The sequence below is a fragment of the Coregonus clupeaformis genome, chromosome 34 (genome assembly GCF_020615455.1).
Source record: "Coregonus clupeaformis isolate EN_2021a chromosome 34, ASM2061545v1, whole genome shotgun sequence".
NCBI lineage: Eukaryota > Metazoa > Chordata > Actinopteri > Salmoniformes > Salmonidae > Coregonus > Coregonus clupeaformis.
The window spans coordinates 12,654,009-12,677,694 of record NC_059225.1 but is presented as its reverse complement, the minus strand read 5'-3'; the positions used below and the strand labels follow the sequence as shown (position 1 = coordinate 12,677,694).

General features: G+C 43.7%; 2 protein-coding genes across 2 annotated transcripts in view; one reads left to right on the top strand and one right to left on the bottom strand.

The window, feature by feature from the left end:
• Window positions 1-347: 347 nt before the first annotated feature.
• Window positions 348-9,179, top strand: LOC121549673 (gamma-soluble NSF attachment protein-like). Its single transcript, XM_041861497.2, has 12 exons — window positions 348-570; window positions 940-1,007; window positions 2,150-2,234; window positions 2,494-2,511; window positions 4,082-4,112; window positions 4,336-4,445; window positions 4,602-4,668; window positions 4,906-4,976; window positions 5,060-5,138; window positions 5,223-5,302; window positions 5,660-5,789; window positions 8,186-9,179. Exons 1-12 carry the CDS (start codon window positions 518-520, stop codon window positions 8,318-8,320), a joined length of 927 nt encoding a protein of 308 aa, XP_041717431.2. The 5' UTR covers window positions 348-517; the 3' UTR covers window positions 8,321-9,179.
• LOC121549674 (piezo-type mechanosensitive ion channel component 2-like) overlaps window positions 9,170-23,686 on the bottom strand; it is a 54,662-nt gene continuing 40,145 nt past the window's right edge. The window contains exons 29-45 of the mRNA XM_045210314.1: window positions 23,380-23,559; window positions 20,081-20,782; window positions 19,324-19,582; window positions 18,263-18,445; window positions 17,775-18,042; window positions 17,432-17,621; window positions 17,046-17,193; window positions 16,637-16,851; window positions 16,298-16,456; window positions 15,533-15,680; window positions 15,101-15,289; window positions 14,782-14,874; window positions 14,331-14,500; window positions 11,852-11,968; window positions 11,168-11,247; window positions 10,777-10,987; window positions 9,170-10,495 (exon numbers count right to left, since the gene is read on the bottom strand). Of these exons, the coding sequence (XP_045066249.1) occupies window positions 10,240-10,495; window positions 10,777-10,987; window positions 11,168-11,247; window positions 11,852-11,968; window positions 14,331-14,500; window positions 14,782-14,874; window positions 15,101-15,289; window positions 15,533-15,680; window positions 16,298-16,456; window positions 16,637-16,851; window positions 17,046-17,193; window positions 17,432-17,621; window positions 17,775-18,042; window positions 18,263-18,445; window positions 19,324-19,582; window positions 20,081-20,782; window positions 23,380-23,559 (3,568 nt within the window). The 3' untranslated portion in view covers window positions 9,170-10,239. The remainder of the gene's footprint in view (window positions 10,496-10,776; window positions 10,988-11,167; window positions 11,248-11,851; window positions 11,969-14,330; window positions 14,501-14,781; window positions 14,875-15,100; window positions 15,290-15,532; window positions 15,681-16,297; window positions 16,457-16,636; window positions 16,852-17,045; window positions 17,194-17,431; window positions 17,622-17,774; window positions 18,043-18,262; window positions 18,446-19,323; window positions 19,583-20,080; window positions 20,783-23,379; window positions 23,560-23,686) is intronic.

The following is a 23,686-nucleotide window of genomic DNA, read 5'->3' as shown; positions in this document are numbered from 1 at the left end:
GGCGCTTACAACGGCAGGGTTGTGGGTTCGTTTACCACGGGGGACCAGTATGAAAAATGTATGCACTCACTAACTGTAAGTCGCTCTGGATAAGAGCGTCTGCTAAATGACGTAAATGTATATAAAAGCCATAGATTGCAATATTGAGTAATTCAATTGCAAATTATAGACTACGAATGAATAACTGGATATTTCATGATGCATTGCAAATAGAGATGAAAGAAAACTAGGTTACTTTGGTTTACTTTAGGGCGTTCAATGAAAAACATCTAACTGTTACATTGTTGCCCCCTTTGTACGCAGTAGCTGCAACATTGCAGCACTTTATCGCAATGTATCGTTAGATAAAGAAAATGCCACTCACGGGATTCCGTAGGCAAACACTGATGACGAAAAGGTCTCCTCAAACCAGTAACGCTAGCATTCAGAGCCATCTACAGCAACATCTCACTATATTTTAGTCAGCAGTATCTTTAATACTCATCTTTGAATTACATTGTCAGCTAGTGGGGACCAGATGGCTGCGAAAATCAACGAGGCGCACGACCACATTGCCAAGGCTGAAAAATAGTAAGGAAATCTTGCTAGCTCGATGACGTTAGCTAGCTAGCTGAATTGCTTTTGAGCATTTTATTACAGTAGGTAGCCAGTATCATAGTATAAACAAGTCTATATTGTAAATATACCTATTTACAACACAAATAGGAAGGGAGTTGTATTTCTAGTTAATCATATGCTATTTAGCTAGCTAGCACTCTAGACAGGATTGGAAGCCAGTTGAGCTGGCTGGCTAGCCTCTGCCTACACTGCAGTTATGCCTGACAGTATCACTGCAGAAATAATAGGACGTCTACACCTGTATTAAACCCTATGGTAAATCCATATGAGACAACCCTGGTGTTATGTTTTCACTGAATATAATGCATTTTCCCCCCACAGTTTAAGGACCAGCTTCATGAAATGGAAGCCTGACTATGACAGTGCTGCATCAGAGTACTCAAAAGCAGGTATTGTATTTCAAAGGCTATTTATTACATTATTCAATACACCAACAATTTTGACCTGAATACATGTCCCCTACTACAAAGACTGGTGAGCACTAGCCAAGTAAAACTAAACTCCACGATATACTTAACATCATAATACTGACAGTGCGCTATTTATTGCCCAACTAGCCAAGTAAAACTAAACTCCACAATGTACTTCACATCAACAGAGTTGAGCGGTGACTTTTATTTATTTTTAAACTACAGATTTCATCACCCAAAGAATAGCCCGCAATTACAGGGGACAATGTGCCGTGAAATTGTGGGCTATTTTTTGGGTGCTGAAGTCCGTACGTTTTTTAAAAATAAAACCTTTATTTTATGTGACGTCGACGCTCCAGTCCCTGCACACTCGTCTCCGCTCAACTCTGTTGATGTGAAGTACATTGTGGAGTTGAGTTTAACATGGCTAGTTGGGCAATAAATAGCACACTGTCAGTATTATGATGTGAAGTACATTGTGGAGTTGAGTTTTACTTGGCTAGATTGCACTTAGTGTTGCTCAGGTTGTCATATGATGTAGCTTATTATGTATTATAAACTGGGTGGTTCGAGCACTGAATGCTGATTGGCTGACAGCCATGGTATATCAGAGGTATACCACAGGTATGACTAAACATTTCTTTTTACAGCTCTAATTACGTTCCAACCAGTTTATAATAGCAATAAGGCACCTCAGGGATTTGTGATATATGGGGAATATCAGGGGCGCAACTTTGGTTTAAGAAGTGGGGGGAACATAATAATAATAATAATTTTATTTTCCAGTCGGATAAACACTCCAAACAGCATACCCGACCGCTCAGAGGCGTCCACATGTTCCTAAAGCACACCGTTGGCTCGTTTTGTATCACATTCCAATGATAAAACTGGGGGGACAAAAATACAATTTCAGAATGTGTGGGGGACATGTCCCCTGTCCCCAGTGAAAGTTGCACCCCTGGCTAATATACCATGGCTAAGGGCTGTATCCAGGCACTCTGCGTTGTGTCGTACATAAGAACAGCCCTTAGCCGTGGTATATTGGCCATATACCACACCCCCCCGGGCCTTATTTCTTCATTCTAAATGCATAATGAAGCGTTCCCTCCTCCATCTTCCAGCTGTTGCCTTTAAAAATGCCAAGATGCTTGAAGAAGCAAAGGAGGCATACCTGCAAGAGGCAGAGGCCCATACCAACAACAAAACGTATCCTTCCACTGCTCACTTCTAATAGTGGGCTAGGCTTATCACCCAACTTTAATGACCATGAATGCTTTCGCAGTATTCTTGGAAATCCCAGGCCTAGGGCATTGTTAATGTGGGAGGCAACCCGTCTGCCTAGGGAGACTAATTTCACAGGGTTGTTTGGCAGTTATGTAGGGGTTTTATATGCTGCATTTGAACAACATTGACTACAAATCTCATATAAACATCAATGTTTTCTTTAACTTAACTAAATGTTCAGACTATTCCATGCTGCCAAGTGAGTATGAAAGATCTGTCTCATGTAATGCTATTAATAGAAACCAGGTGATGTACAGTTGAAGTCGGAAGTTTACATACACTTAGGTTGGAGTCATTAAAACTTGTTTTTCAACCACTCCACAAATTTCTTGTTAACCAACTATAGTTTTGGCAAGTCGGTTAGGACATCTATTTTGTGCATGACACAAGTAATTTTTCCAACAATTGTTTACAGACAGATTATTTCACTTATAATTCACTGTATCACAATTCCAGTGGGTCAGAAGTTTACATACACTAAGTTGACTGTGCCTTTCAATTGTAGACCTCCACAAGTCTGGCTCATCCTTGGGAGCAATTTCCAAACGACTGAAGGTACCATGTTCATCTGTACAAACAATAGTATGCAAGTATAAACACCATGGGACGACGCAGCCGTCTTACCGCTCAGGAAGGAGACGCGTTCTGTCTCCTAGAGATTACTTTGGTGCAAAAAGTGCAAATCAAGCCCAGAACAACAGCAAAGGACCTTGTGAAGATGCTGGAGGAAACAGGTACAAAAGTATCTATATCCACAGTAAAACAAGTCCTATATCGACATAACCTGAAAGGCCACTCAGCAAGGAAGAAGCCACTGCTCCAAAACCGCCATAAAAAAGACATTACGGTTTGCAACTGCACATGGGGACAAAGATCGTACTTTTTGGAGAAATGTCCTCTGGTCTGATGAAACAAAAATAGAACTGTTTGGCCATAACGACCATCGTTATGTTTGGAGGAAAAAGGGGGATGATTGCAAGCCGAAGAACACCATCCCAACTGTGAAGCACGGGGGTGGCACCATCATGCTGTGGGGGTGCTTTGCTGCAGGGGGGACTGGTGCACTTCACAAAATAGATGGCATCATGAGGAAGGAAAATTATGTGGATATATTGAAGCAACATCTCAAGACATCAGTCAGGAAGTTAAAGCTTGGTCGCAAATGGGTCTTCCAAATGGACAATGACCCCAAGCATACTTCCAAAGTTGTGGCAAAATGGCTTAAGGACAACAAAGTCAAGGTATTGGAGTGGCCATCACAAAGCCCTGACCTCAATCCTATAGAACATTTGTGGGCAGAACTGAAAAGGCGTGTGCGAGCAATGAGGCCTACAAACCTGACTCAGTTACACCAGCTCTGTCAGGAGGAATGGGCCAAAATTCACCCAACTTATTGTGGGAAGCTTGTGGAAGGCTACCCGAAACGTTTGACCCAAGTTAAAAAATGTAAAGGCAATGATACCAAATACTAATTGAGTGTATGTAAACTTCTGACCCACTGGGAATGTGATGAAATAAATAAAAACTGAACTAAATCATTTTCTCTACTATTATTCTGACATTTCACATTCTTAAAATAAAGTGGTGATCCTAACTGACCTAAGACAGGGCATTTTTACTAGGATTAAATGTCAGGAATTGTGAAAAACTGAGTTTAAATGTATTTGGCTAAGGTGTATGTAAACTTCCGACTTCAACTGTACAATAGAGACCTGGTTTGTCTACTTGTGACTGTATTGGTCGTTGCTAATGAGCCGTTTCTGTTGCAGAGCACTTGAGGCAGCTGGTATGATGCTTAAGGTTAGTGTTAATGTGATAAACAGTATCGACACTCATACATTTTTATCAGAGGTCAGATCAAATTTGCTGTTATCTTTATTCCATAGTTTTAAATCTTTGTTGCTCACTTCAGGATTAAAGCCATTGTTGTTAGTCAGACATTTTTGACACGACTAATGTTTTAGTTTTACTATTAATTGGCTGCGGAAGCTAATCATTGATAGACACTCCTGTTTCTCTCCAGGACATGCAGAGGATACCAGAGGCTATCCAGTATATTGAGAGAGCAAGCATGATGTATGTAGAGAACGGCACACCGGACACTGCAGCCTTGGCCCTCGACAGAGCTGGAAAGTACGTAGCCAATATTGATCATCATAGATGGGCTCTAGAAATGAAATCCCTGTCAACATTGGCATGTCACTAAACATATTGATGATGCTTGTTTTTATTCGTTGTTTTGATGCTTTGGCTACTTTAAAAAATGCTTAGGCTACTTTCTTTTTTTAGGCTAATCGAATCACAGGATCTAGCAAAAGCAGTGGATCTGTACCAGAAAGCTGCATCAGTGTTTGAGGTACAGTGCTATATGAGTTCAATATTTGATACTACAGAAGACCAGAAATCATTGTGTTGCTTCCATGCCACTACCTCGGTTCAGGGTCACATTTGTAGGGATCTCACGTACTGCATGGCCTATTAATACAGTCCTATTTGAGATTTGATATTGGATACATTATAATGTTATAACGGTAATGCAATGTGATCAAATCAATTGAAGTAGTATTGATATGGTGAATGTATATTTCTGCAGAATGAGGACCGTCTACGTCAAGCTGTAGAGATGCTGGGGAAATCATCAAGACTGCTCGTCAGGCAACACAAGTCAATTCTCACTTACTTTACAGATTTTTCTACCTCTCCTACTCATTCCCTACCCGCTAACTGTTGGTGTTTTTGTCCGTCAGGCTTGATGAAGCAGCAGTGTCGATTCAAAAGGAGAAGAACATGTATAAAGAAATAGAGAATTACCCAACGTGTTTTAAGGTGCGTTTTACTTATTTAACCTAATAAAGAACATTGACTGTGTGTTGAAACCAAATGGTTGCCTGTGTATTTGCTTATCTCCAGAAAACCATTGCCCAAGTGCTAGTCCACCTTCACAGAAATGACTTCGTAGCAGCAGATAAATGTGTTCGAGAGAGTTACAGGTACTAACTTCACATTTTTCTAATTAAGCAATAAGGTTAGAGGGGGTGTGGTATATGGCCAATATACCCCGGCTAGGGCTGTTCTTAGGCAGTGCCTGGATACAGCCCTTAGCCATAGTATATTGGCCATATACCACAAACCCCCGAGGTGCCTTATTGCTATTATAAACTGGTTACCAACGTAATTAGAGCAGTAAAAATTTTTTTTTTGTCATAGCAGTGGTATACGGTCCGATATACCACGGCTGTCAGCCAATCAGGGCTCGAACCAATCCAGTTTATAATGAAAGATAAATATGAAAGTAATTGTTATGAGTGTTGTTATATTTGACTAACCATTCTAACCTTTGCCCCTAGTCTGCCAGGCTTCAGTGGGAGCGAGGACTGTATTGGCTTGGAGCAGCTCTTACAGGGCTACGACGAGCGGGATGAGGAACAAGTGCAGCGCGTCTGTAACTCGCCCTTATTCAAGTACATGGACAACGATGTGAGTGTGCTGTCTACAGCCTAATATGTAACCAACGTTCACTTTCGAAGCATGTCATCGCAAGTTTTGAGTGTCTACTTTTTAAATTGGTGTTCAGGGGTGTATTCATTAGTTGGATTCCGTTGCGAAACGGTTTTGCAAAACGGCAAAAAAAAATTGCAACAGAAACCGTTTACTCTCTAGGAAATGGGGAGAGACCTTCCTGAATTTGTCTAATAGAAACACTTGTTTTTGTTGCAAAACATTTTCCTTTGGAGTAAACGGTTTCCATTGCAAAATGTTTTGCAACAGAATCCGATTAATGAATAAACCCCTCTTTACTGTCTCCTTTGATTGCGTTTAAGGACTTTAAAAGGTATGGAATCATGAGCTGTCCTTTCCATATGATACAGTGGGGGAAAAAAGTATTTAGTCAGTCACCAATTGTGCAAGTTCTCCCACTTAAAAATATGAGAGAGGCCTGTAATTTTCATCATAGGTACACGTCAACTATGACAGACAAAATGAGAAAAAAAAATCCAGAAAATCACATTGTAGGATTTTTAATGAATTTATTTGCAAATTATGGTGGAAAATAAGTATTTGGTCAATAACAAAAGTTTCTCAATACTTTGTTATATACCCTTTGTTGGCAATGACACAGGTCAAACGTTTTCTGTAAGTCTTCACAAGAATTTCACACACTGTTGCTGGTATTTTGGCCCATTCCTCCATGCAGATCTCCTCTAGAGCAATGATGTTTTGGGGCTGTCGCTGGGCAACACAGACTTTCAACTCCCTCCAAAGATTTTCTATGGGGTTGAGATCTGGAGACTGGCTAGGCCACTCCAGGACCTTGAAATGCTTCTTACGAAGCCACTCCTTCGTTGCCCGGCGGTGTGTTTGGGATCATTGTCATGCTGAAAGACCCAGCCACGTTTCATCTTCAATGCCCTTGCTGATGGAAGGAGGTTTTCACTCAAAATCTCACGATACATGGCCCCATTCATTCTTTCCTTTACACGGATCAGTCGTCCTGGTCCCTTTGCAGAAAAACAGCCCCAAAGCATGATGTTTCCACCCCCATGCTTCACAGTAGGTATGTTGTTCTTTGGATGCAACTCAGCATTCATTGTCCTCCAAACACGACAAGTTGAGTTTTTACCAAAAAGTTCTATTTTGGTTTCATCTGACCATATGACATTCTCCCAATCCTCTTCTGGATCATCCAAATGCACTCTAGCAAACTTCAGACGGGCCTGGACATGTACTGGCTTAAGCAGGGGGACACGCCTGGCACTGCAGGATTTGAGTCCCTGGCGGCGTAGTGTGTTACTGATGGTAGGCTTTGTTACTTTGGTCTCAGCTCTCTGCAGGTCATTCACTAGGTCCCCCCGTGTGGTTCTGGGATTTTGCTCACCGTTCTTGTGATCATTTTGACCCCACGGGGTGAGATCTTGCGTGGAGCCCCAGATCGAGGGAGATTATCAGTGGTCTTGTATGTCTTCCATTTCCTAATAATTGCTCCCACAGTTGATTTCTTCAAACCAAGCTGCTTACCTATTGCAGATTCAGTCTTCCCAGCCTGGTGCAGGTCTACAATTTTGTTTCTGGTGTCCTTTGACAGCTCTTTAGTCTTGGCCATAGTGGGGTTTGGAGTGTGACTGTTTGAGGTTGTGGACAGGTGTCTTTTATACTGATAACAAGTTCAAACAGGTGCCATTAATACAGGTAACGAGTGGAGGACAGAGGAGCCTCTTAAAGAAGAAGTTACAGGTCTGTGAGAGCCAGAAATCTTGCTTGTTTGTAGGTGACCAAATACTTATTTTCCACCATAATTTGCTAATAAATTCATTACAAATCCTACAATGATTTTCTGGAGAAAAAAAAATCTCAATTTGTCTGTCATAGTTGACGTGTACCTATGATGAAAATTACAGGCCTCTCTCATCTTTTTAAGTGGGAGAACTTGCACAATTGGTGGCTGACTAAATACTTTTTTCCCCCACTGTACCTCTCTCCTAGCCACCCCATAGATGAATTTCCAGGCTAGGCTGAGTAATACAAAGTCAGAGAAGTAGTTTATTAATAGAAACAATAGCAATCCAACTGCTTGCTCACCTGCGTCACCCTTCTAGACCCCGCCTCCTTTTTGTTTTGTATGATTTATCTTTTCAATTATCAGAATACTCTAGAAATATGTTTCCCAAACCTCTCCTGATCTATTCCTGAAAGAGGCACACACCTGATTCAAACTAACCAAGGGCTTTCTGATTAGTTCATTAGTTGAATCAGCAAAAACATGGAACTGGCTGGGGGTACTCAAGGAGAGATTTGGAATACACTCTTCTGAGAAACAGATACTGTAGAGACCACTAACTTGCCTTAACCTGAACAAAGTGCCAATCATCTTGCAGTATGCCAAGTTGTCCGTCAGCCTGAGGGTTCCAGGGGGTGGTAAGAAGAAGAAGGCGCCAGCTGCCGATGCTGGGGAAGGAGGAGCGGGGGCCGGAGAGGCTGACGAGGATGAGTACGCCGGTGGGCTATGTTAGCCACAGAACCTGGACTTCCTGCCTGGACCAGAACACTTCCTGTTGCCTGTTAGGAAGGGAGTTGGAATCTTCCACAGCCTGTCCTCACATTCTGAGCATGTCAGGGGGTCGTGAACTCTGCCTTCCCCTCCCATTGCCAGAATCCAAGCAACAACTGTAGGCACTCGGACCATCAAGCATAATGAGTTATGTTCAGAACATAAGCATGGTAATATATAACATCGGTGTGGAAAATAATCATACACTACTCAATGATTTGAATATGTATTATTAGTCCCTTTTGGGTTTACTGTCATTGTAAAATATTGTATATTTTGCTACATTTAAAGTGATATGAAACATTAAATTGCTTTTGTTGTATTTGCCTCAGTGGATATACCATCAATGTTTTTATCTTTCAATCTACAACAGCATGCAACAAGATACAGTGTGAAAATATGGATTTGAACATTCAACTTACAATATAAAAACTCTGTGCCTCAATAATTTATGTGTAAAGGGGTAGATGAATCAATTTCTGAATTTCTATAGTATGAAGTGTTAAAAACAGCTATTTCAGTTCCTATTGGCTGTGTGAAGGCTACACTCTTATATGGAATCAAATGAATGTTGAGAAAAATGGGTATATTGTGATTGTTATTTTTTGTTTGTTCAGGATTTCAGAATGCCTTTTTAGTTTTCATATGGCAATGTTTCTTAACCAACTGAAAGCTAGAAATTATGATTCCTGCTTACAACTAATCTTAAAATGTGTGTCAAGTGTTGTGGAGCATGCAGGTTGGATGTTTGTGGCATGCCCTCTGTGTTTTTACTGAATCAAGTCAGAATGGAATAAAATGGCAGCACGTCAGCTTTCAAACATGTGCTTTATGTTCAGGTGCTGAACCACAATAACAACACAAACGGGATTCCTTACACTATGGAGGTGCACAGACCTCATGTATCTATGTCATAACATGAAAACAATCTAATCACTTACACATGGGACTGCATTTTCCATTGCATGGCTTTGATGGCCTTGATCACATTTTGGTTGACCATATGAACTTAACAGTAACTTATAATGTAAAAAATAAAAGGGGGTTTTCAAGCAATACAGGCTTCAAAAACTATCTGTATTGACGCCCTCTTCTCAATTCACAGGTCTTCATATGGGTCCATCAACATGGACATGCTCCATAATACCGTAGAATCTATCATTATATTTCTATGCCCCATAGAAATACACAGTGATCATCACTGATTTTCCATTTATTGTTTCTTTTCGGTGTCCTACAGGTAAAAACAACAACAACCTAATTCCCGTTCTGGTGAGATGATATACATTTCCTGAGAACGATGTCTGCGACAGCTCCCTTGATTATCTGTAGAAACCACATAACGGTAACAAAGTATCATAACTTGTCTTCAACGTCACAACCTCTCGCTGTTGTCTTGCTGGGAAAGCCAAAGCCCTTCCAGTAGAGGGAGAGAAAGGAAAATATCTTGGAGAATAAAAGTGACTAGTGTCTCTGTCGCTGCCTGCTTCCATTCTCTCTCCCGTGTAGCTCAAGATAACATGTCTGTTCAAGTTTACAGCCAGCTATCTGGACAGTATATTGCACAACCCATGGTTCATGTTTCCCAATAGGAAAAAGGCCAGACGTCTGAAGGCAGGACAGCAGCAGTCTGTCTGTGACATCTCAAACACGCTGACTGACTGAAGGCTGCAATTCTTCTACTAAACGAGTACAAACACACCTTTCATGTGTAGGTCACATTGTTTCACTGTAGGCTCGATAGGGAGAGGGTCCTTATCACAGTCACACCCAAATACAGGGAGCGCAGTAAGCTAGCTTGCAACTTCCTGCCGGATTGTGCTTTTTAAAATCTAGCATTCTGTGAGACTTCATGTCTCTGTCGCCCACCAAGTGGCACTCTCACTTTGTTTTCTGGTCCCTGGTCCACTTGATCATAGTCTCAGGTGATCGGTAGAGGAAGATGAGCTTGGCATACAGGTCTTCCTCCAGCTCCAGCTCGCCCGTCTCTCTGACCAGGAAGATGTCGGTACACAGCTTCAGGATGCGGTCCACGGCAGGCAGCTCCTCGAACATAATGGAGTGCGAGATGCCGCTGAAGAACTCGCGCACAAACTTGCCGATGACGAGCACCACCGAGGCGTAGAGACCCATGATCCTGTCGGTGAGAGACGTAACATTATAAGCCTTGTAATTAGACATTATAAAGGCTCATACATGCTTATAACAAATAATAAAGCATTATAAATGCAGGAGCCCTTTTTGAAAGCAAGGGTTGTGTCCAGTAGACACAAAACAATATTTTGAAACGAGGTGGTACTGCCTGACCTTAAACAATAACAAAATGCTCATTTTTCATGTTCCGCTGCAAAACGTTTTACTACGGTGTGCCTGACTGAACATAACCCAAGTCACACTTGTCCGATATCCTCCACACACCCGTATCCTGCCAAGAAGCCCAGACTGGGCGGGCTGACTTTGTCACTGAACACGTAGAGATGGAGGCCCGCCTCTCTCTTCTTCCCCACTGCCGCACCCCTCATCTGTATCTGTCCCGCCGAAGGCTGGTCCACAATCCACCACTCCTGGATCTCTCCACTGCTGTTGTGGGTTCTCTCCAGGGCTAGCAGGATGTTTTTGTAGCCATTGTCTGAAAGGGAGATACTATCATTAACGCTACATTAGCAGTCCGTAATAAGAAGGGGATGCTTCAGTTCGAAACAGCGTCAAAACAAGAAATGTAGAAGTGTTCATTTCACATACAATGTAAATCTATCAATGTTACATCTCTCTGCTGTATATGAAGCCTAGTCAAGGATTTGTGCATTACCTTTATAGAGTTGTTCTATTGGTTTGGCATTGGAGTCACTGGGAGCTCTGAGGAAGCATGGGAAAACTTGTTCTATCACCCTGGAGAGGAGAGGGGAGAAAGATACAACAACAAAAATATCCATTTGACAGGGTTGGGGAGTGACGAATTACATTTAATCAGATTACAGATACTTTCGAAAAACAAGATTACTTCTTGGATTACTTTTAAATTCAGAAAGGATGTTTGCAAAAAATACATTATGACACCTTTTAATTTTCTGAATGACATTAAATTCAGCAAGTTTAAGTTTGTTCCACCTAAGTGAGTCTGAACACAAGTCGGACCACTATGAGGACACACCAAATGTGTTTGATGGATCCTTTTTGTCTTCTTCTAATGCCTCCAAAGGGGAAAGTTATCCAGAAGTAACGGAAAGTAATCAGATTACATAACTGAGTTTGGGCAATCCAAAAGTTACATTACTGATACAAAATTTGGACAGGTAACTAACTAGTAACTGTAACAGATTACATTTATAAAGTAACCTACCCCACCCTGTCCATTGGTTATATATTTTATATAGCATGCCATTTAATAATGAATGATTTATGAAGCATTTATAAAGGCCTTATAAAGGGTTTATGAAGGCTTTAATTAAGCCTCAAAAGTTGTAGTCCGTTTTCCTTAGTGAAGGCTACTTACACAGCCTGGTTTCTGGTCCCATTCAGCAGATCTATTAACTCTTGTCGCATTGTCATATCAAGGTATGTGACATGTTTATCTGTTGCAACTTCAGCTTTGGCTCCAAGACTGAGATTCCTGTTAAAGAGAGAAAATCACAATTGCGTACAGCACATTGTGGTCACAAATCGTACACCACACATTCCCACACACATTACTTTGTGAACTCGTAAATGTGTTACTTTCCGTCTCACAGACATTGCAATTGGACAGATATCTCAACAGATATTTTAGGCCTCTAAAGTACTATACAACACCGTAGTTACTGTCATTTTATCAAGTTCACACGACACAGACACACTATAGAGCGGAACCAATTTATCCACTAAAAATGGAAGCAAGAAACAAATATATTGACTCCCTCCATACCGAAATGTTGAATGTTTTCTCTCAGATCGTACACTACCGTTGAAAAGTTTGGGGTCACTTAGAAATCTCCTTGTTTTCCACGAAAACATACATAAAATGAGTTTGAATAGGAAATATAGCTAAATGCATAGGAAATGTAGTCATTGACAAGGTTAGAAATAATTATTTTTAATAGAAATAATAATTGTGTCCTTCAAACTTTGCTTTTGTCAAAGAATCCTCCATTTGCAGCAATTACAGCCTTGCAGACCTTTGGCATTCTAGTTGTCAATTTGTTGAGGTAATCTGAAGAGATTTCACCCCATGCTTCCTGAAGCACCTCCCACAAGTTGGATTGGCTTGATGGGCACTTCTTACGTACCATACGGTCAAGCTGCTCCCACAACAGCTCAATAGGGTTGAGATCCGGTGACTGTGCTGGCCACTCCATTATAGACAGAATACCAGCTGACTGCTTCTTCCCTAAATAGATATTGTATAGTTTGGAGCTGTGCTTTGGGTCATTGTCCTGTTGTAGGAGGAAATTGGCTCCAATCAAGCGCTGTCCACAGGGTATGGCATGGCGTTGCAAAATGGAGTGACAGCCTTCCTTCTTCAAGATCCCTTTTACCCTGTACAAATCTCCCACTTTACCACCACCAAAGCACCCCCAGACCATCACATTGCCTCCACCATGGTTGACAGATGGCATCAAGCACTCCTCCAGCATTTTTTCATTTGGTCTGCGTCTCACAATAGTTTTTCTTTGTGATCCGAACTCCTCAAACGTCGATTTGTTTGTCCATTACACTTTTTTCCAATCTTCCTCTGTCCAGTGTCTGTGTTCTTTTGCCCATCTTAATATTTTATTTTTATTGGCCAGTCTGAGATATGGCTTTTTCTTTCCAACTCTGCCTAGAAGGTCAGCATCCTGGAGTCGCCTCTTCACTGTTGACATTGAGACTGGTGTTTTTTGCGGGTACTATTTAATGAAGCTGCCAGTTGAGGACCTGTGAGGCGTCTATTTCTCAAACTAGACACTCTAATGTATTTGTCCTCTTGCGCAGTTGTGCACCGGGGCCTCCCACTCCTCTTTCTATTCTGGTTAGAGCCAGTTTGCGCTGTTCTGTGAAGGGAGTAGTACACAGTGTTGTACGAGATCTTCAGTTTCTTGGCAATTTCACGCATGGAATAGCCTTCATTTCTCAGAACAAGAATAGACTGACGAGTTTCAGAAGAAAGTTATTAGTTTCTGGCCATTTTGATTTGATTTGATTATGTAATTATGACTCCCGAGTGGTGCAGTGGTCTAAGGCACTGCATCGCAGTGCTAGCTGTGCCACTAGAGATCCTGGTTCGAGTCCAGGCTCTGTCGGAGCCAGCTGCAACCGGGAGACCCATGGGCGGCGCACAATTGGTCCAGCGTCGTCCAAGGTAGGGGAGGGTTTGGCCGGCAGGGATGTGGGTTCATTTCCCACGGGGGGCCAGTATGAAAAAACTAAAACAAATAAAGAAATTTAAAAAACGTATGCATTCACTAACTGTAAGTCGCTCTGGATAAGAGCGTCTGCTAAATGACTAAATTTAAAAAAATGTAATCGAACCCACAATTGCTGATGCTCCAGATACTCAACTAGTCTCAATGTAACCGGTGTGAAATGGCTAGCTAGTTAGCGGTGCGCGCTAGTAGCATTTCAATCGGTGACGTCACTCGCTCTGAGACCTTGAAGTAGTTGTTTCCCTTGCTCTGCAAGGGCCGAGGCTTTTGTGGAGCGACGGGTAACGGTGCTTCGAGGGTGACTGTTGTCGATGTGTGCAGAGGGTCCCTGGTTCAAGCCCAGGTAGGGGCGAGGAGAGGGACGGAAGCAACACTGTTACACCAAGAAGGCCAGTTTTATTGCTTCTTTAATCAGCACAACAGTTTTCAGCTGTGCTAACATAATTGCAAAAGGGTTTTCTAATGATCAATTAGCCTTTTAAAATGATAAACTTGGATTAGCAAACACAACGTGCCATTGGCATATCTTATTGGTCCAGGTTGTCCCTCCCCGTTTCAGTCTATTTTCTTTTTCTGGTGCCCTGTTACACATACCTCTGGATGGTCCAGGACATGGTGACAGGGAAGTATTCCTCCTTGCTGAGAACCTCCATCAGGTTCTTCCTGCTGGGGGGGCTTATGGTCCACAGGGAGTTGGAACTGCCCTCCAGCTCCGCCACAGTCACGTCCTCTGACGTGTACGCCTCCAGGAACTGCATCGCTGACTGCATTGATAGAATTATTGAAATATTACAACTGCCCAAAAATACTGTACAACACTTAGATGCACAAAGTCCCTTTTGAGTGGGACAAGACAGGTCTTTGTTATAGTAATACACATTCATTCAATACACAGTCATATATTCAAACCAGAATGTAATAGTATTCAAACCTATATCATCACAAGATATTTGGAAATCCTGAGAAATATTTGAAATATTTGTTGTATTGTATGGCCTAAGATTATGATTTAGAAAGCAAGCTGTAAAATGGGTGGTCTTCTTACCGGAATGTAATTGTATGAATTCATGAAGTCTGCAAAATCTGCTTTGCTGATGTCCTTCAGTTGATTTTGCTGGGCACTCATAGTGAAGATGGGCTGAAGGAAGAAATACCAACGTTATAATATTAAAATAGATATAAATGTGACATCTGACAAAAGTCAGTAAAATAAATGAAAACGTCTACACACCTTAGATCCCAGAGCTATAGATAGAGTCTGGATTGCGGTTTCTACCAAAATGTGTTAACATGGGGTCCAGTGTGCAAAATGGCGGCCAAACTGCCTCTCTATATATGACTGTGGTCAACATGAGTGGCGCTACCTGAAAGCCTCCCAGGGTGATGGTGACCGACACGTCCAGAGGTTTGTTGACCACCCCGGCCACGGACTTGACCAGCGACATGAAGAGCAGCGGGAACCAAACGATGCAGATGAGCAGCATGACAATCAAACCTCCCATCCCATACTTCACCACCTTCTTCTTCTTCTGCCCGCGAGGCTGGGGGTACCTCTGGTAAACATACAGGAATAGAACAAATTGTTCAGGGAAATAAACGATCGAGTTTAGTTACAGTTTCTATGAATTTTTTTTAACTTGGTGCGCCGTGTGAGGATTGTCCTGCATAGACTTGCTGTATCTCATTTCCACATAGCCTCTCTGACAACATACTATCTTCTTCCACTCTAAGCATCATTCAGAGATGGATAGGGAGGTCCTAGAGGAGAACTAACACAGCGGGACGTGGTCCCTCACCTTCTCTGACATCCTCCAGCACTTGAGGACAAAGATATGGGCGTAGATGTCCTCTACACAGATCCAGCTGGACAGGCTGAGGGTGGTGTCCGTCCACACCCAGTCCATCACCGCTCGCAGCTCCGTCAGGAATGGGACCAGGCGGAACCTGGGGACCAGGACAACGTTAGGGCAATGTTAGGACAACGTTAGGGCAACAATAGGGCAATGTTAGGGCAATGTTAGGACAATAGTAATGAAGCAGCTTATGGCAGGCAGCCATTGGTGGCCATAAGCCAAACATCTGTACTCTTGAGCCGCCGGTTCTGGACCCATAGAGATGTATAGAGGGCACACTTCCCACTAGATGGTGAAGCCCTCTATGGGCTTTGATATTACAGAAGCGATCAATGGCAAAGATCAGAGGTGCACCCTCTTTACATTTCTATGGACAGCAGCTGTCATGACATTTCTCCAAACAGCCTTTCTCCGCTAGCTCGAGAACTAAATGAGGAAACAAGTCGAGATCGGATCATGGAAACATGCGCCTGGTAGAGATATGATTCTGAAAGTAACACACACGTTACTTGACAAAGTAACTATATTTATATTACCCAGTTTTTAAAAGTAAAGCGATCCACATTACTAGTTACTCATAAAAAGTAATCTGATTACCTAATGCACTACTTTTGAAACGCATTACCCCCAACACTGCTTATGAGTCTCTTTTCATTATTGTATTCTCAATTGGTGATTGTGGTCACAAGTGGCCTCAAGAGCACTCACCCTTGGAAGAGGAAAAGGTTGAGGTAGTTGTAACTCTTGGTGAGGAAGTTGCCCAGGACGCGGGTGGGGTAGCCACAGCGGATCTGATAGGCCGACAGGCCAAAGTAGATGCACTTGACGAAGTACCACAGCTGGGCCACTGTGTTCTGACTGAACCGTCTGGTGAGTGACATGGAAACAATGTTAATGTGCATTTTCAAAGTAACATGAAAACCTAATTATGCGTTACTTACTAATGCAACTATTTAGTAAGCAATGGATTTAAAAGAAAGAGGGAACTGGTTATGACTAAATGATTAAATAACTAAATAAATACATGTTATTCCTCCACATTCATACCTCTCTGTGACTCCAGGCAGGATGAAGAACATCCAGAAGTGGATACCAAACACCAGGATGACCTGGAAGATGACTTTTCCCATGACGGTCTTGCGAAGGTAGAGGGCTCGGTCGATGATCATGGTGCCAAACTGGATCAGCACCATCACCAGGAAGGCTTCGGGAACCTGGTCCTCCGACAGGGAAGAAGTGATGTCAGCCGCCGCAGAGTGTTTCTGTTGGGGTACAGGAAGACATGTTATGGTATTCATTTGGATATTTTTTTTGTTTTTTTGTTTGAAGTTCAAAAGTGTTCTTGTCCATTTAGGGACAATTGAAATTCATTACACTGGGTTTCAATCACAAACACAATGAATAACGACAGTTTATACTAGAATTGTATCACTGACATATCATATATCAAACTTACCCCAAAAGCCCAGAAGCCGAAGACGATGATGATGAAGTCGACGGTGTCGGCCAGGAACATGAGCACATAGACGTCTGTCACCGCACTGTACTCTGGGTGGATCAGGTTGTAGAAGAACTGACGGATGGGGATGTAGATCTCCAGAGTTCTACAGGGAGGCAAAGAAACAATGATCTGTTCATGTAAACAAAGTAGACAAGATAAACTAAATACCTTTATGAACGGTTAATGTCGTTTTTAACTGTTTGTGTGCATCAAAATCAATCAGGCTTAGAGATTCACAGTAAAGCCACCATTTCATAATTTATTATCCTGAAAAGTGACTGAATCCTGCCAGTTAGCAGCCTAATAACAGTAATATGGCACCTTCAAGTCAGTACACCTACCTTCTGACAGTGAAGCTCTTGGCTTTGATGAGCTGCTCTCTGAGTTTCTCCAGGATCATCTCCTTCTTGCTCCGCAGGCTGTCCCCTCTCCGCAGGCTGTCCCCTCTCCGCAGGCTGTCCCCTCTCCGCAGGCTGTCCCCTCTCTGCAGGCTGTCCCCTCTCCGCAGGCTGGGCCGTGAGCTCACACTGTCTGTGGAGTCACCAGGTTTGGAAGACATAGGGCTCACAAATGATATTCAGTTGGTTCATAATTCAAAGTCTAGATATTTCCCCCAAACGTATCTAAGCCCAACAAGGGAGTGATTCTTCAGCACATAAGAGCCATCGAGACTCGTGACCTCACCTCCTTTGGAGTGGGCGGAGCGCATGGTGCACTGGGAAAGGTGGGAGGCGGAGCTGGAGCTCTTGCGGCGCAGTGGGGTGGGGGTGGACAGGGAGTGGAAGCGGTGGGGGAAGCGTGCGCGGACCGACTCCAGCAGGGAGCTGCTGCCCCCCGAGGCCTGCTTCTTCACTGGCCTGGAGCTGGTCCTCTTCTCCCTCTCATGCTGGTGCTGCTTGGGGGTTTCCCCCCCTCCTCCCCTGGGGTCATCCTCATCCCACAGCCCATGACACTGGAGGTCAACACCAAGGAATAGGATGGTTAAGCCATTCAGTGTGCTAAATATAACTGTGTATCAATACAGGTAATAAATCAGAATTAACAACATAGTTAAAGGTGTAGTCCACTTTTTTTTTGTAAACCTTATTTTCGAAAAAGTGAACTATCCCTTTAAAGGAATAACCATGTACTGTAGCTGATAGGCATCACACCTAGCAAGACTTAGTGGGCACCTTGAGAATAGATCGGTGGAAGAACAGAGCTAGCAGCTGAACCAGGTCATAGTGCACATATCCCTCCTTCTTCTCCACACCGATGATGTTGGGAGGATGGAACGGTTTTGACTTGTCCAGCTCAATGTTCTGGTTGAAGGGGAAGAAACCAAACTGGAAGAAGTACTTGATCACAATGGTGACCTGGTGGTTCAGAGAGAAGGGGAAACACCTTCAAAAACATATAGCAGCTGCCTGAGTGATAAAATCAAGAAATAGCAACATTGTCTATCAACACAAATAATTATTGAGTACAGTGCAGTAACACTGAGCATGTTTAAACAACAACTTTATTTTTCATAGCTGGATAAAGCAAAATGTGTCACTTGAGAATGCCAGAAAGAAACAAATATATTCATGAAAATGATGAAATATAATTTTTTAAGGGATGGTTCACCTTAATAATTTGGGTGAACTATCTCTTTAAAACGGCAAAGGACCAGGGGTCAGGGCAGATTTACATTGATAAGAGCCTGACTAATGTCCAACTAGCTAGCTGGCTAATCTAATTTGAATGACGCATCAACACCTGATCAACACAGCACCGGCTTTTTATTCCACCAGCCCCCGTTTCTAGAAGGATGTGGACTGTGGTGTGAGGGGATGACAGAGGCTCGCCTTGTAGGACACTGTTACTGACTACTGCCGAGGTGTGGTGGTCTCTCAGGTGCTTATAGCTGCTAAAGCATCACCCAGGTGGGTGCTACACTTTCGGTGGTGGACTGTCCAGCCTACCTACAGAGCAGGAGTAGCTGTGAACTTCTGAGACAGAGGTGCCTGATGATGTCTGACTGATGTTTCTCCCTCCCTGGCTGCACCATCGCCGACACCTCCACTTAAGCTAGTTACTCCTTTACTGAACTGCATAATGATCTGGCTGTGGAAGACCATCTCCCATGAACTGCATGTTTCCTGAATTTATAAAAATTTTGTTTAAAGCGACTGAGATTCTGTATAAAAAGCGCTATATAAAATAAATATACAGTATTATTTATTATTAATGTGCTTCTGTGTGTTAATACCTCTGTGTAGACGATAGCGGTCATCCAGAAACGTTTGCTAGGCCTGGGGACCGACAGCATGGCCCAGAGGAAGATGAAGATGGGCAGGACGAGGGTGGCCACGGACGCTGAGATCATGTGGTTGAGGATGATGACCAGGAAACACACCATCTCTGAGTGGGCCACCAGCATGTTGTACAGGGCATAAAGCAGCTGCAGCAGCGCCGGCTGGTCGCCGTAGAAACGCTCTGAATCCTCCAACTCTTCATCGTAGAACATCCTGATGGAGAGAGGGGGGGGAGAGACAAAGAGGGGGAGAGAGAGAGAGAGAGAGAGAGAGAGAGAGAGAGAGAGAGAGAGAGAGAGAGAGAGAGAGAGAGATATGGGAGAGAGAGAGAGAGAGAGAGATGTGGAGAGGGGAGAGAGAGAGAGAGAGAGAGAGAGAGATGTGGAGAGAGGAGAGAGAGAGAGAGAGAGAGTGAGATGTGGAGAGAGAAAAGAGAGAGAGAGAGAGATGAAGAGAGAGAGAGAGAGAGAGAGAGAGAGAGAGAGAGAGTGAGATGTGGAGAGAGGGAGAGACCGGAAGAGAGGAAGAGGAAGAGAGATAAGGTCTATGAAGGTGGACTCTAAAAATTCTAAAGCCTTTAGAATTGTCAAACAAACAAATCTTTAGCCTTGACTGGATCTCGATTTCAGGCTTTCTAATAGCTGAGAGATGAACGAGATTTGGAAGTATTTTAATTGGCAATGCAAGACAAGCTGCGATGAAATACAATACCTATTGCGTAGCAGATCGCTGGCCGTCAGCTCGTGGGTGAGCGAGGGAAACGCGGCGCTCGTGACGCCCGACAGAAAATCAGACTTCTCGTCAGGTGTCACCACAACCAACCTCTTCTCATGATGCGTCCTACTGGATGAGGCCCGCTCAGCCCCCTCCCTGTCCAGGCCCGTGGCTCTGCTGTACGATGCCCCCTCCCTGTCCAGGCCCGTGGCTCTGCTGTACGAGGCCCCCTCCCTGTCCAGGCCCGTAGCTCTGCTGTACGAGGCCCCCTCCCTGTCCAGGCCCGTAGCTCTGCTGTACGAGGCCCCCTCCCTGTCCAGTCCTGTAGCTCTGCTGTACCAGGCCCCCTCCCTGTCCAGGCCTGTGGCTCTGCTGTACGAGGGGGGGATGTCTGTGTCTGTGGGGGTTGTACTGGGGAGGTCTGCCTGGTAGAGCTGGAGCTCACTCTGGTGGGCGTAGCACGGTCCCCTCCCCCACCCTGCCTGTTCGGCTTCCAGGACGCTGTCCCCGCTGTCCCAGTCCATACCCCTGGACCTGGAGAGAAGACCCCCATCACGGTCCATGTACAGCCCCATAGAGGTAGAGGTGGATGGGGTCTCAGTGTAAGAGGAGTGGGGGTCTTGGAGGTCCTGGTCTGGCTCCTCGATGGTGTCGGTGGTCTCCTGGCGGGAGCAGAGGGCTGTGCACTGGGTGTGCTCACTAGTAGGGAGAGAGAGGCAAGATAATGGAGTGTTCATGTGCTGGAACTCATCTGTCCACAACTCTTAATTCCAGTATTACTAGTCAATAATCCACATACTGTGTATCTACTGTATTTGGAAGCTTTTGTCACATGGTGCATATATTCAACATCGTTCCCATGGTGGACTTCATGGAGAGGAAGTGTATGAATTGCCTGGCTGGCCATAGAGAGGATGTATAGTGATAATTCAGATAGAACAGTAAACAGGTATATTCCATTGTTTTAATAAAATACATCTGGAATACGGTATAAGCCAATCAGCATCCAGGACAGGAACTATCTATTGTATTACCTAATTTACTCAAGATAATGAAACACAGAAATAGAGTTTGTTTACACACACGGCTGTTGGTAGAGTAGAGAGTGAAGGATGAAGGTAGAGAAGAGTAGAGAGTGAAGGATGAAGGCAGAGAAGAGTAGAGAGTGAAGAATGAAGGTAGAGAAGAGTAGAGAGTGAAGGATGAAGGCAGAGAAGAGTAGAGAGTGAAGGATGAGGGATGAGAAGAGTAGAGAGTGAAGGATGAAGGTAGAGAAGAGTAGAGAGTGAAGGATGAAGGCAGAGAAGAGTAGAGAGTGAAGGATGAGGGATGAGAAGAGTAGAGAATGAAGAATGAAGGTAGAGAAGAGTAGAGAGTGAAGGATGAAGGTAGAGAAGAGTAGAGAGTGAAGGATGAGGGATGAGAAGAGTAGAGAGTGAAGGATGAAGGTAGAGAAGAGTAGAGAGTGAAGGATGAAGGCAGAGAAGAGTAGAGAGTGAAGGATGAAGGTAGAGAAGAGTAGAGAGTGAAGGATGAAGGCAGAGAAGAGTAGAGAGTGAAGGATGAGGGATGAGAAGAGTAGAGAGTGAAGGATGAGGGATGAGAAGAGTAGAGAGTGAAGGATGAAGGTAGAGAAGAGTAGAGAGTGAAGAATGAAGGTAGAGAAGAGTAGAGAGTGAAGGATGAGGGATGAGAAGAGTAGAGAGTGAAGGATGAAGGCAGAGAAGAGTAGAGAGTGAAGGATGAAGGTAGAGAAGAGTAGAGAGTGAAGGATGAGGGATGAGAAGAGTAGAGAGTGAAGGATGAAGGCAGAGAAGAGTAGAGAGTGAAGGATGAAGGTAGAGAAGAGTAGAGAGTGAAGGATGAAGGCAGAGAAGAGTAGAGAGTGAAGGATGAGGGATGAGAAGAGTAGAGAGTGAAGGATGAGGGATGAGAAGAGTAGAGAGTGAAGGATGAGGGTAGAGAAGAGTAGAGAGTGAAGGATGAAGGTAGAGAAGAGTAGAGAGTGAAGGATGAGGGATGAGAAGAGTAGAGAGTGAAGGATGAACGTAGAGAAGAGTAGAGAGTGAAGGATGAGGGATGAGAAGAGTAGAGAGTGAAGTATGAAGGCAGAGAAGAGTAGAGAGTGAAGGATGAAGGTAGAGAAGAGTAGAGAGTGAAGGATGAAGGCAGAGAAGAGTAGAGAGTGAATGATGAAGGCAGAGAAGAGTAGAGAGTGAAGGATGAAGGTAGAGAAGAGTAGAGAGTGAAGGATGAAGGCAGAGAAGAGTAGAGAGTGAAGGATGAAGGCAGAGAAGAGTAGAGCGTGAAGGATGAAGGTAGAGAAGAGTAGAGAGTGAAGGATGAAGGTAGATAAGAGTAGAGAGTGAAGGATGAAGGTAGAGAAGAGTAGAGAGTGAAGGATGAAGGCAGAGAAGAGTAGAGAGTGAAGGATGAAGGCAGAGAAGAGTAGAGAGTGAAGGATGAAGGTAGAGAAGAGTAGAGAGTGAAGGATGAAGGCAGAGAAGAGTAGAGAGTGAAGGATGAAGGTAGAGAAGAGTAGAGAGTGAAGGATGAAGGTAGAGAAGGGTAGAGAGTGAAGGATGAAGGCAGAGAAGAGTAGAGAGTGAAGGATGAAGACAGAGAAGAGTAGAGAGTGAAGGATGAAGGCAGAGAAGAGTAGAGAGTGAAGGATGAGGGATGAGAAGAGTAGAGAGTGAAGGATGAAGGCAGAGAAGAGTAGAGAGTGTAGGATGAAGGTAGAGAAGAGTAGAGAGTGAAGGATGAAGGCAGAGAAGAGTAGAGAGTGAAGGATGAAGGCAGAGAAGAGTAGAGAGTGAAGGATGAAGGTAGAGAAGAGTAGAGAGTGAAGGATGAAGGTAGAGAAGAGTAGAGAGTGAAGGATGAAGGCAGAGAAGAGTAGAGAGTGAAGGATGAAGGTAGAGAAGAGTAGAGAGTGAAGGATGAAGGCAGAGAAGAGTAGAGATTGAAGGATGAAGGTAGAGAAGAGTAGAGAGTGAAGGATGAAGGCAGAGAAGAGTAGAGAGTGAAGGATGAAGGTAGAGAAGAGTAGAGAGTGAAGGATGAAGGCAGAGAAGAGTAGAGAGTGAAGGATGAAGGCAGAGAAGAGTAGAGATTGAAGGATGAAGGTAGAGAAGAGTAGAGAGTGAAGGATGAAGGCAGAGAAGAGTAGAGAGTGAAGGATGAAGGTAGAGAAGAGTAGAGAGTGAAGGATGAGGGATGAGAAGAGTAGAGAGTGAAGGATGAGGGATGAGAGGAGAGAAATAGAAGGAGGAGTTTTGTTTGTCATTTCCTACCTGGCCTGGCTGCCTCCGCTGTCAGCTGAGGAGGTGGACATTAGATTCAGCCCATCCATCTTGCAGAGTTTAGGACGGGCACGCTCGCTGGTCTTGGGCACCTGGATGTTGTCAGGACCCATGTCAGTGTGGTCCAGAGTGGAGCGACAGGAGTAGAGCAGTGTGCTCTCTGTGTACGCACTGGAGAAATACACACAGACAGATGAAGTTTGATGCAGTGTTCTACACAGACTATGGACCATGCATTACCTTCTGTGGTGTGTGTGTCTGCGTGCCTGTGAGTGTGGATGTGTTTAACTATTCTTGT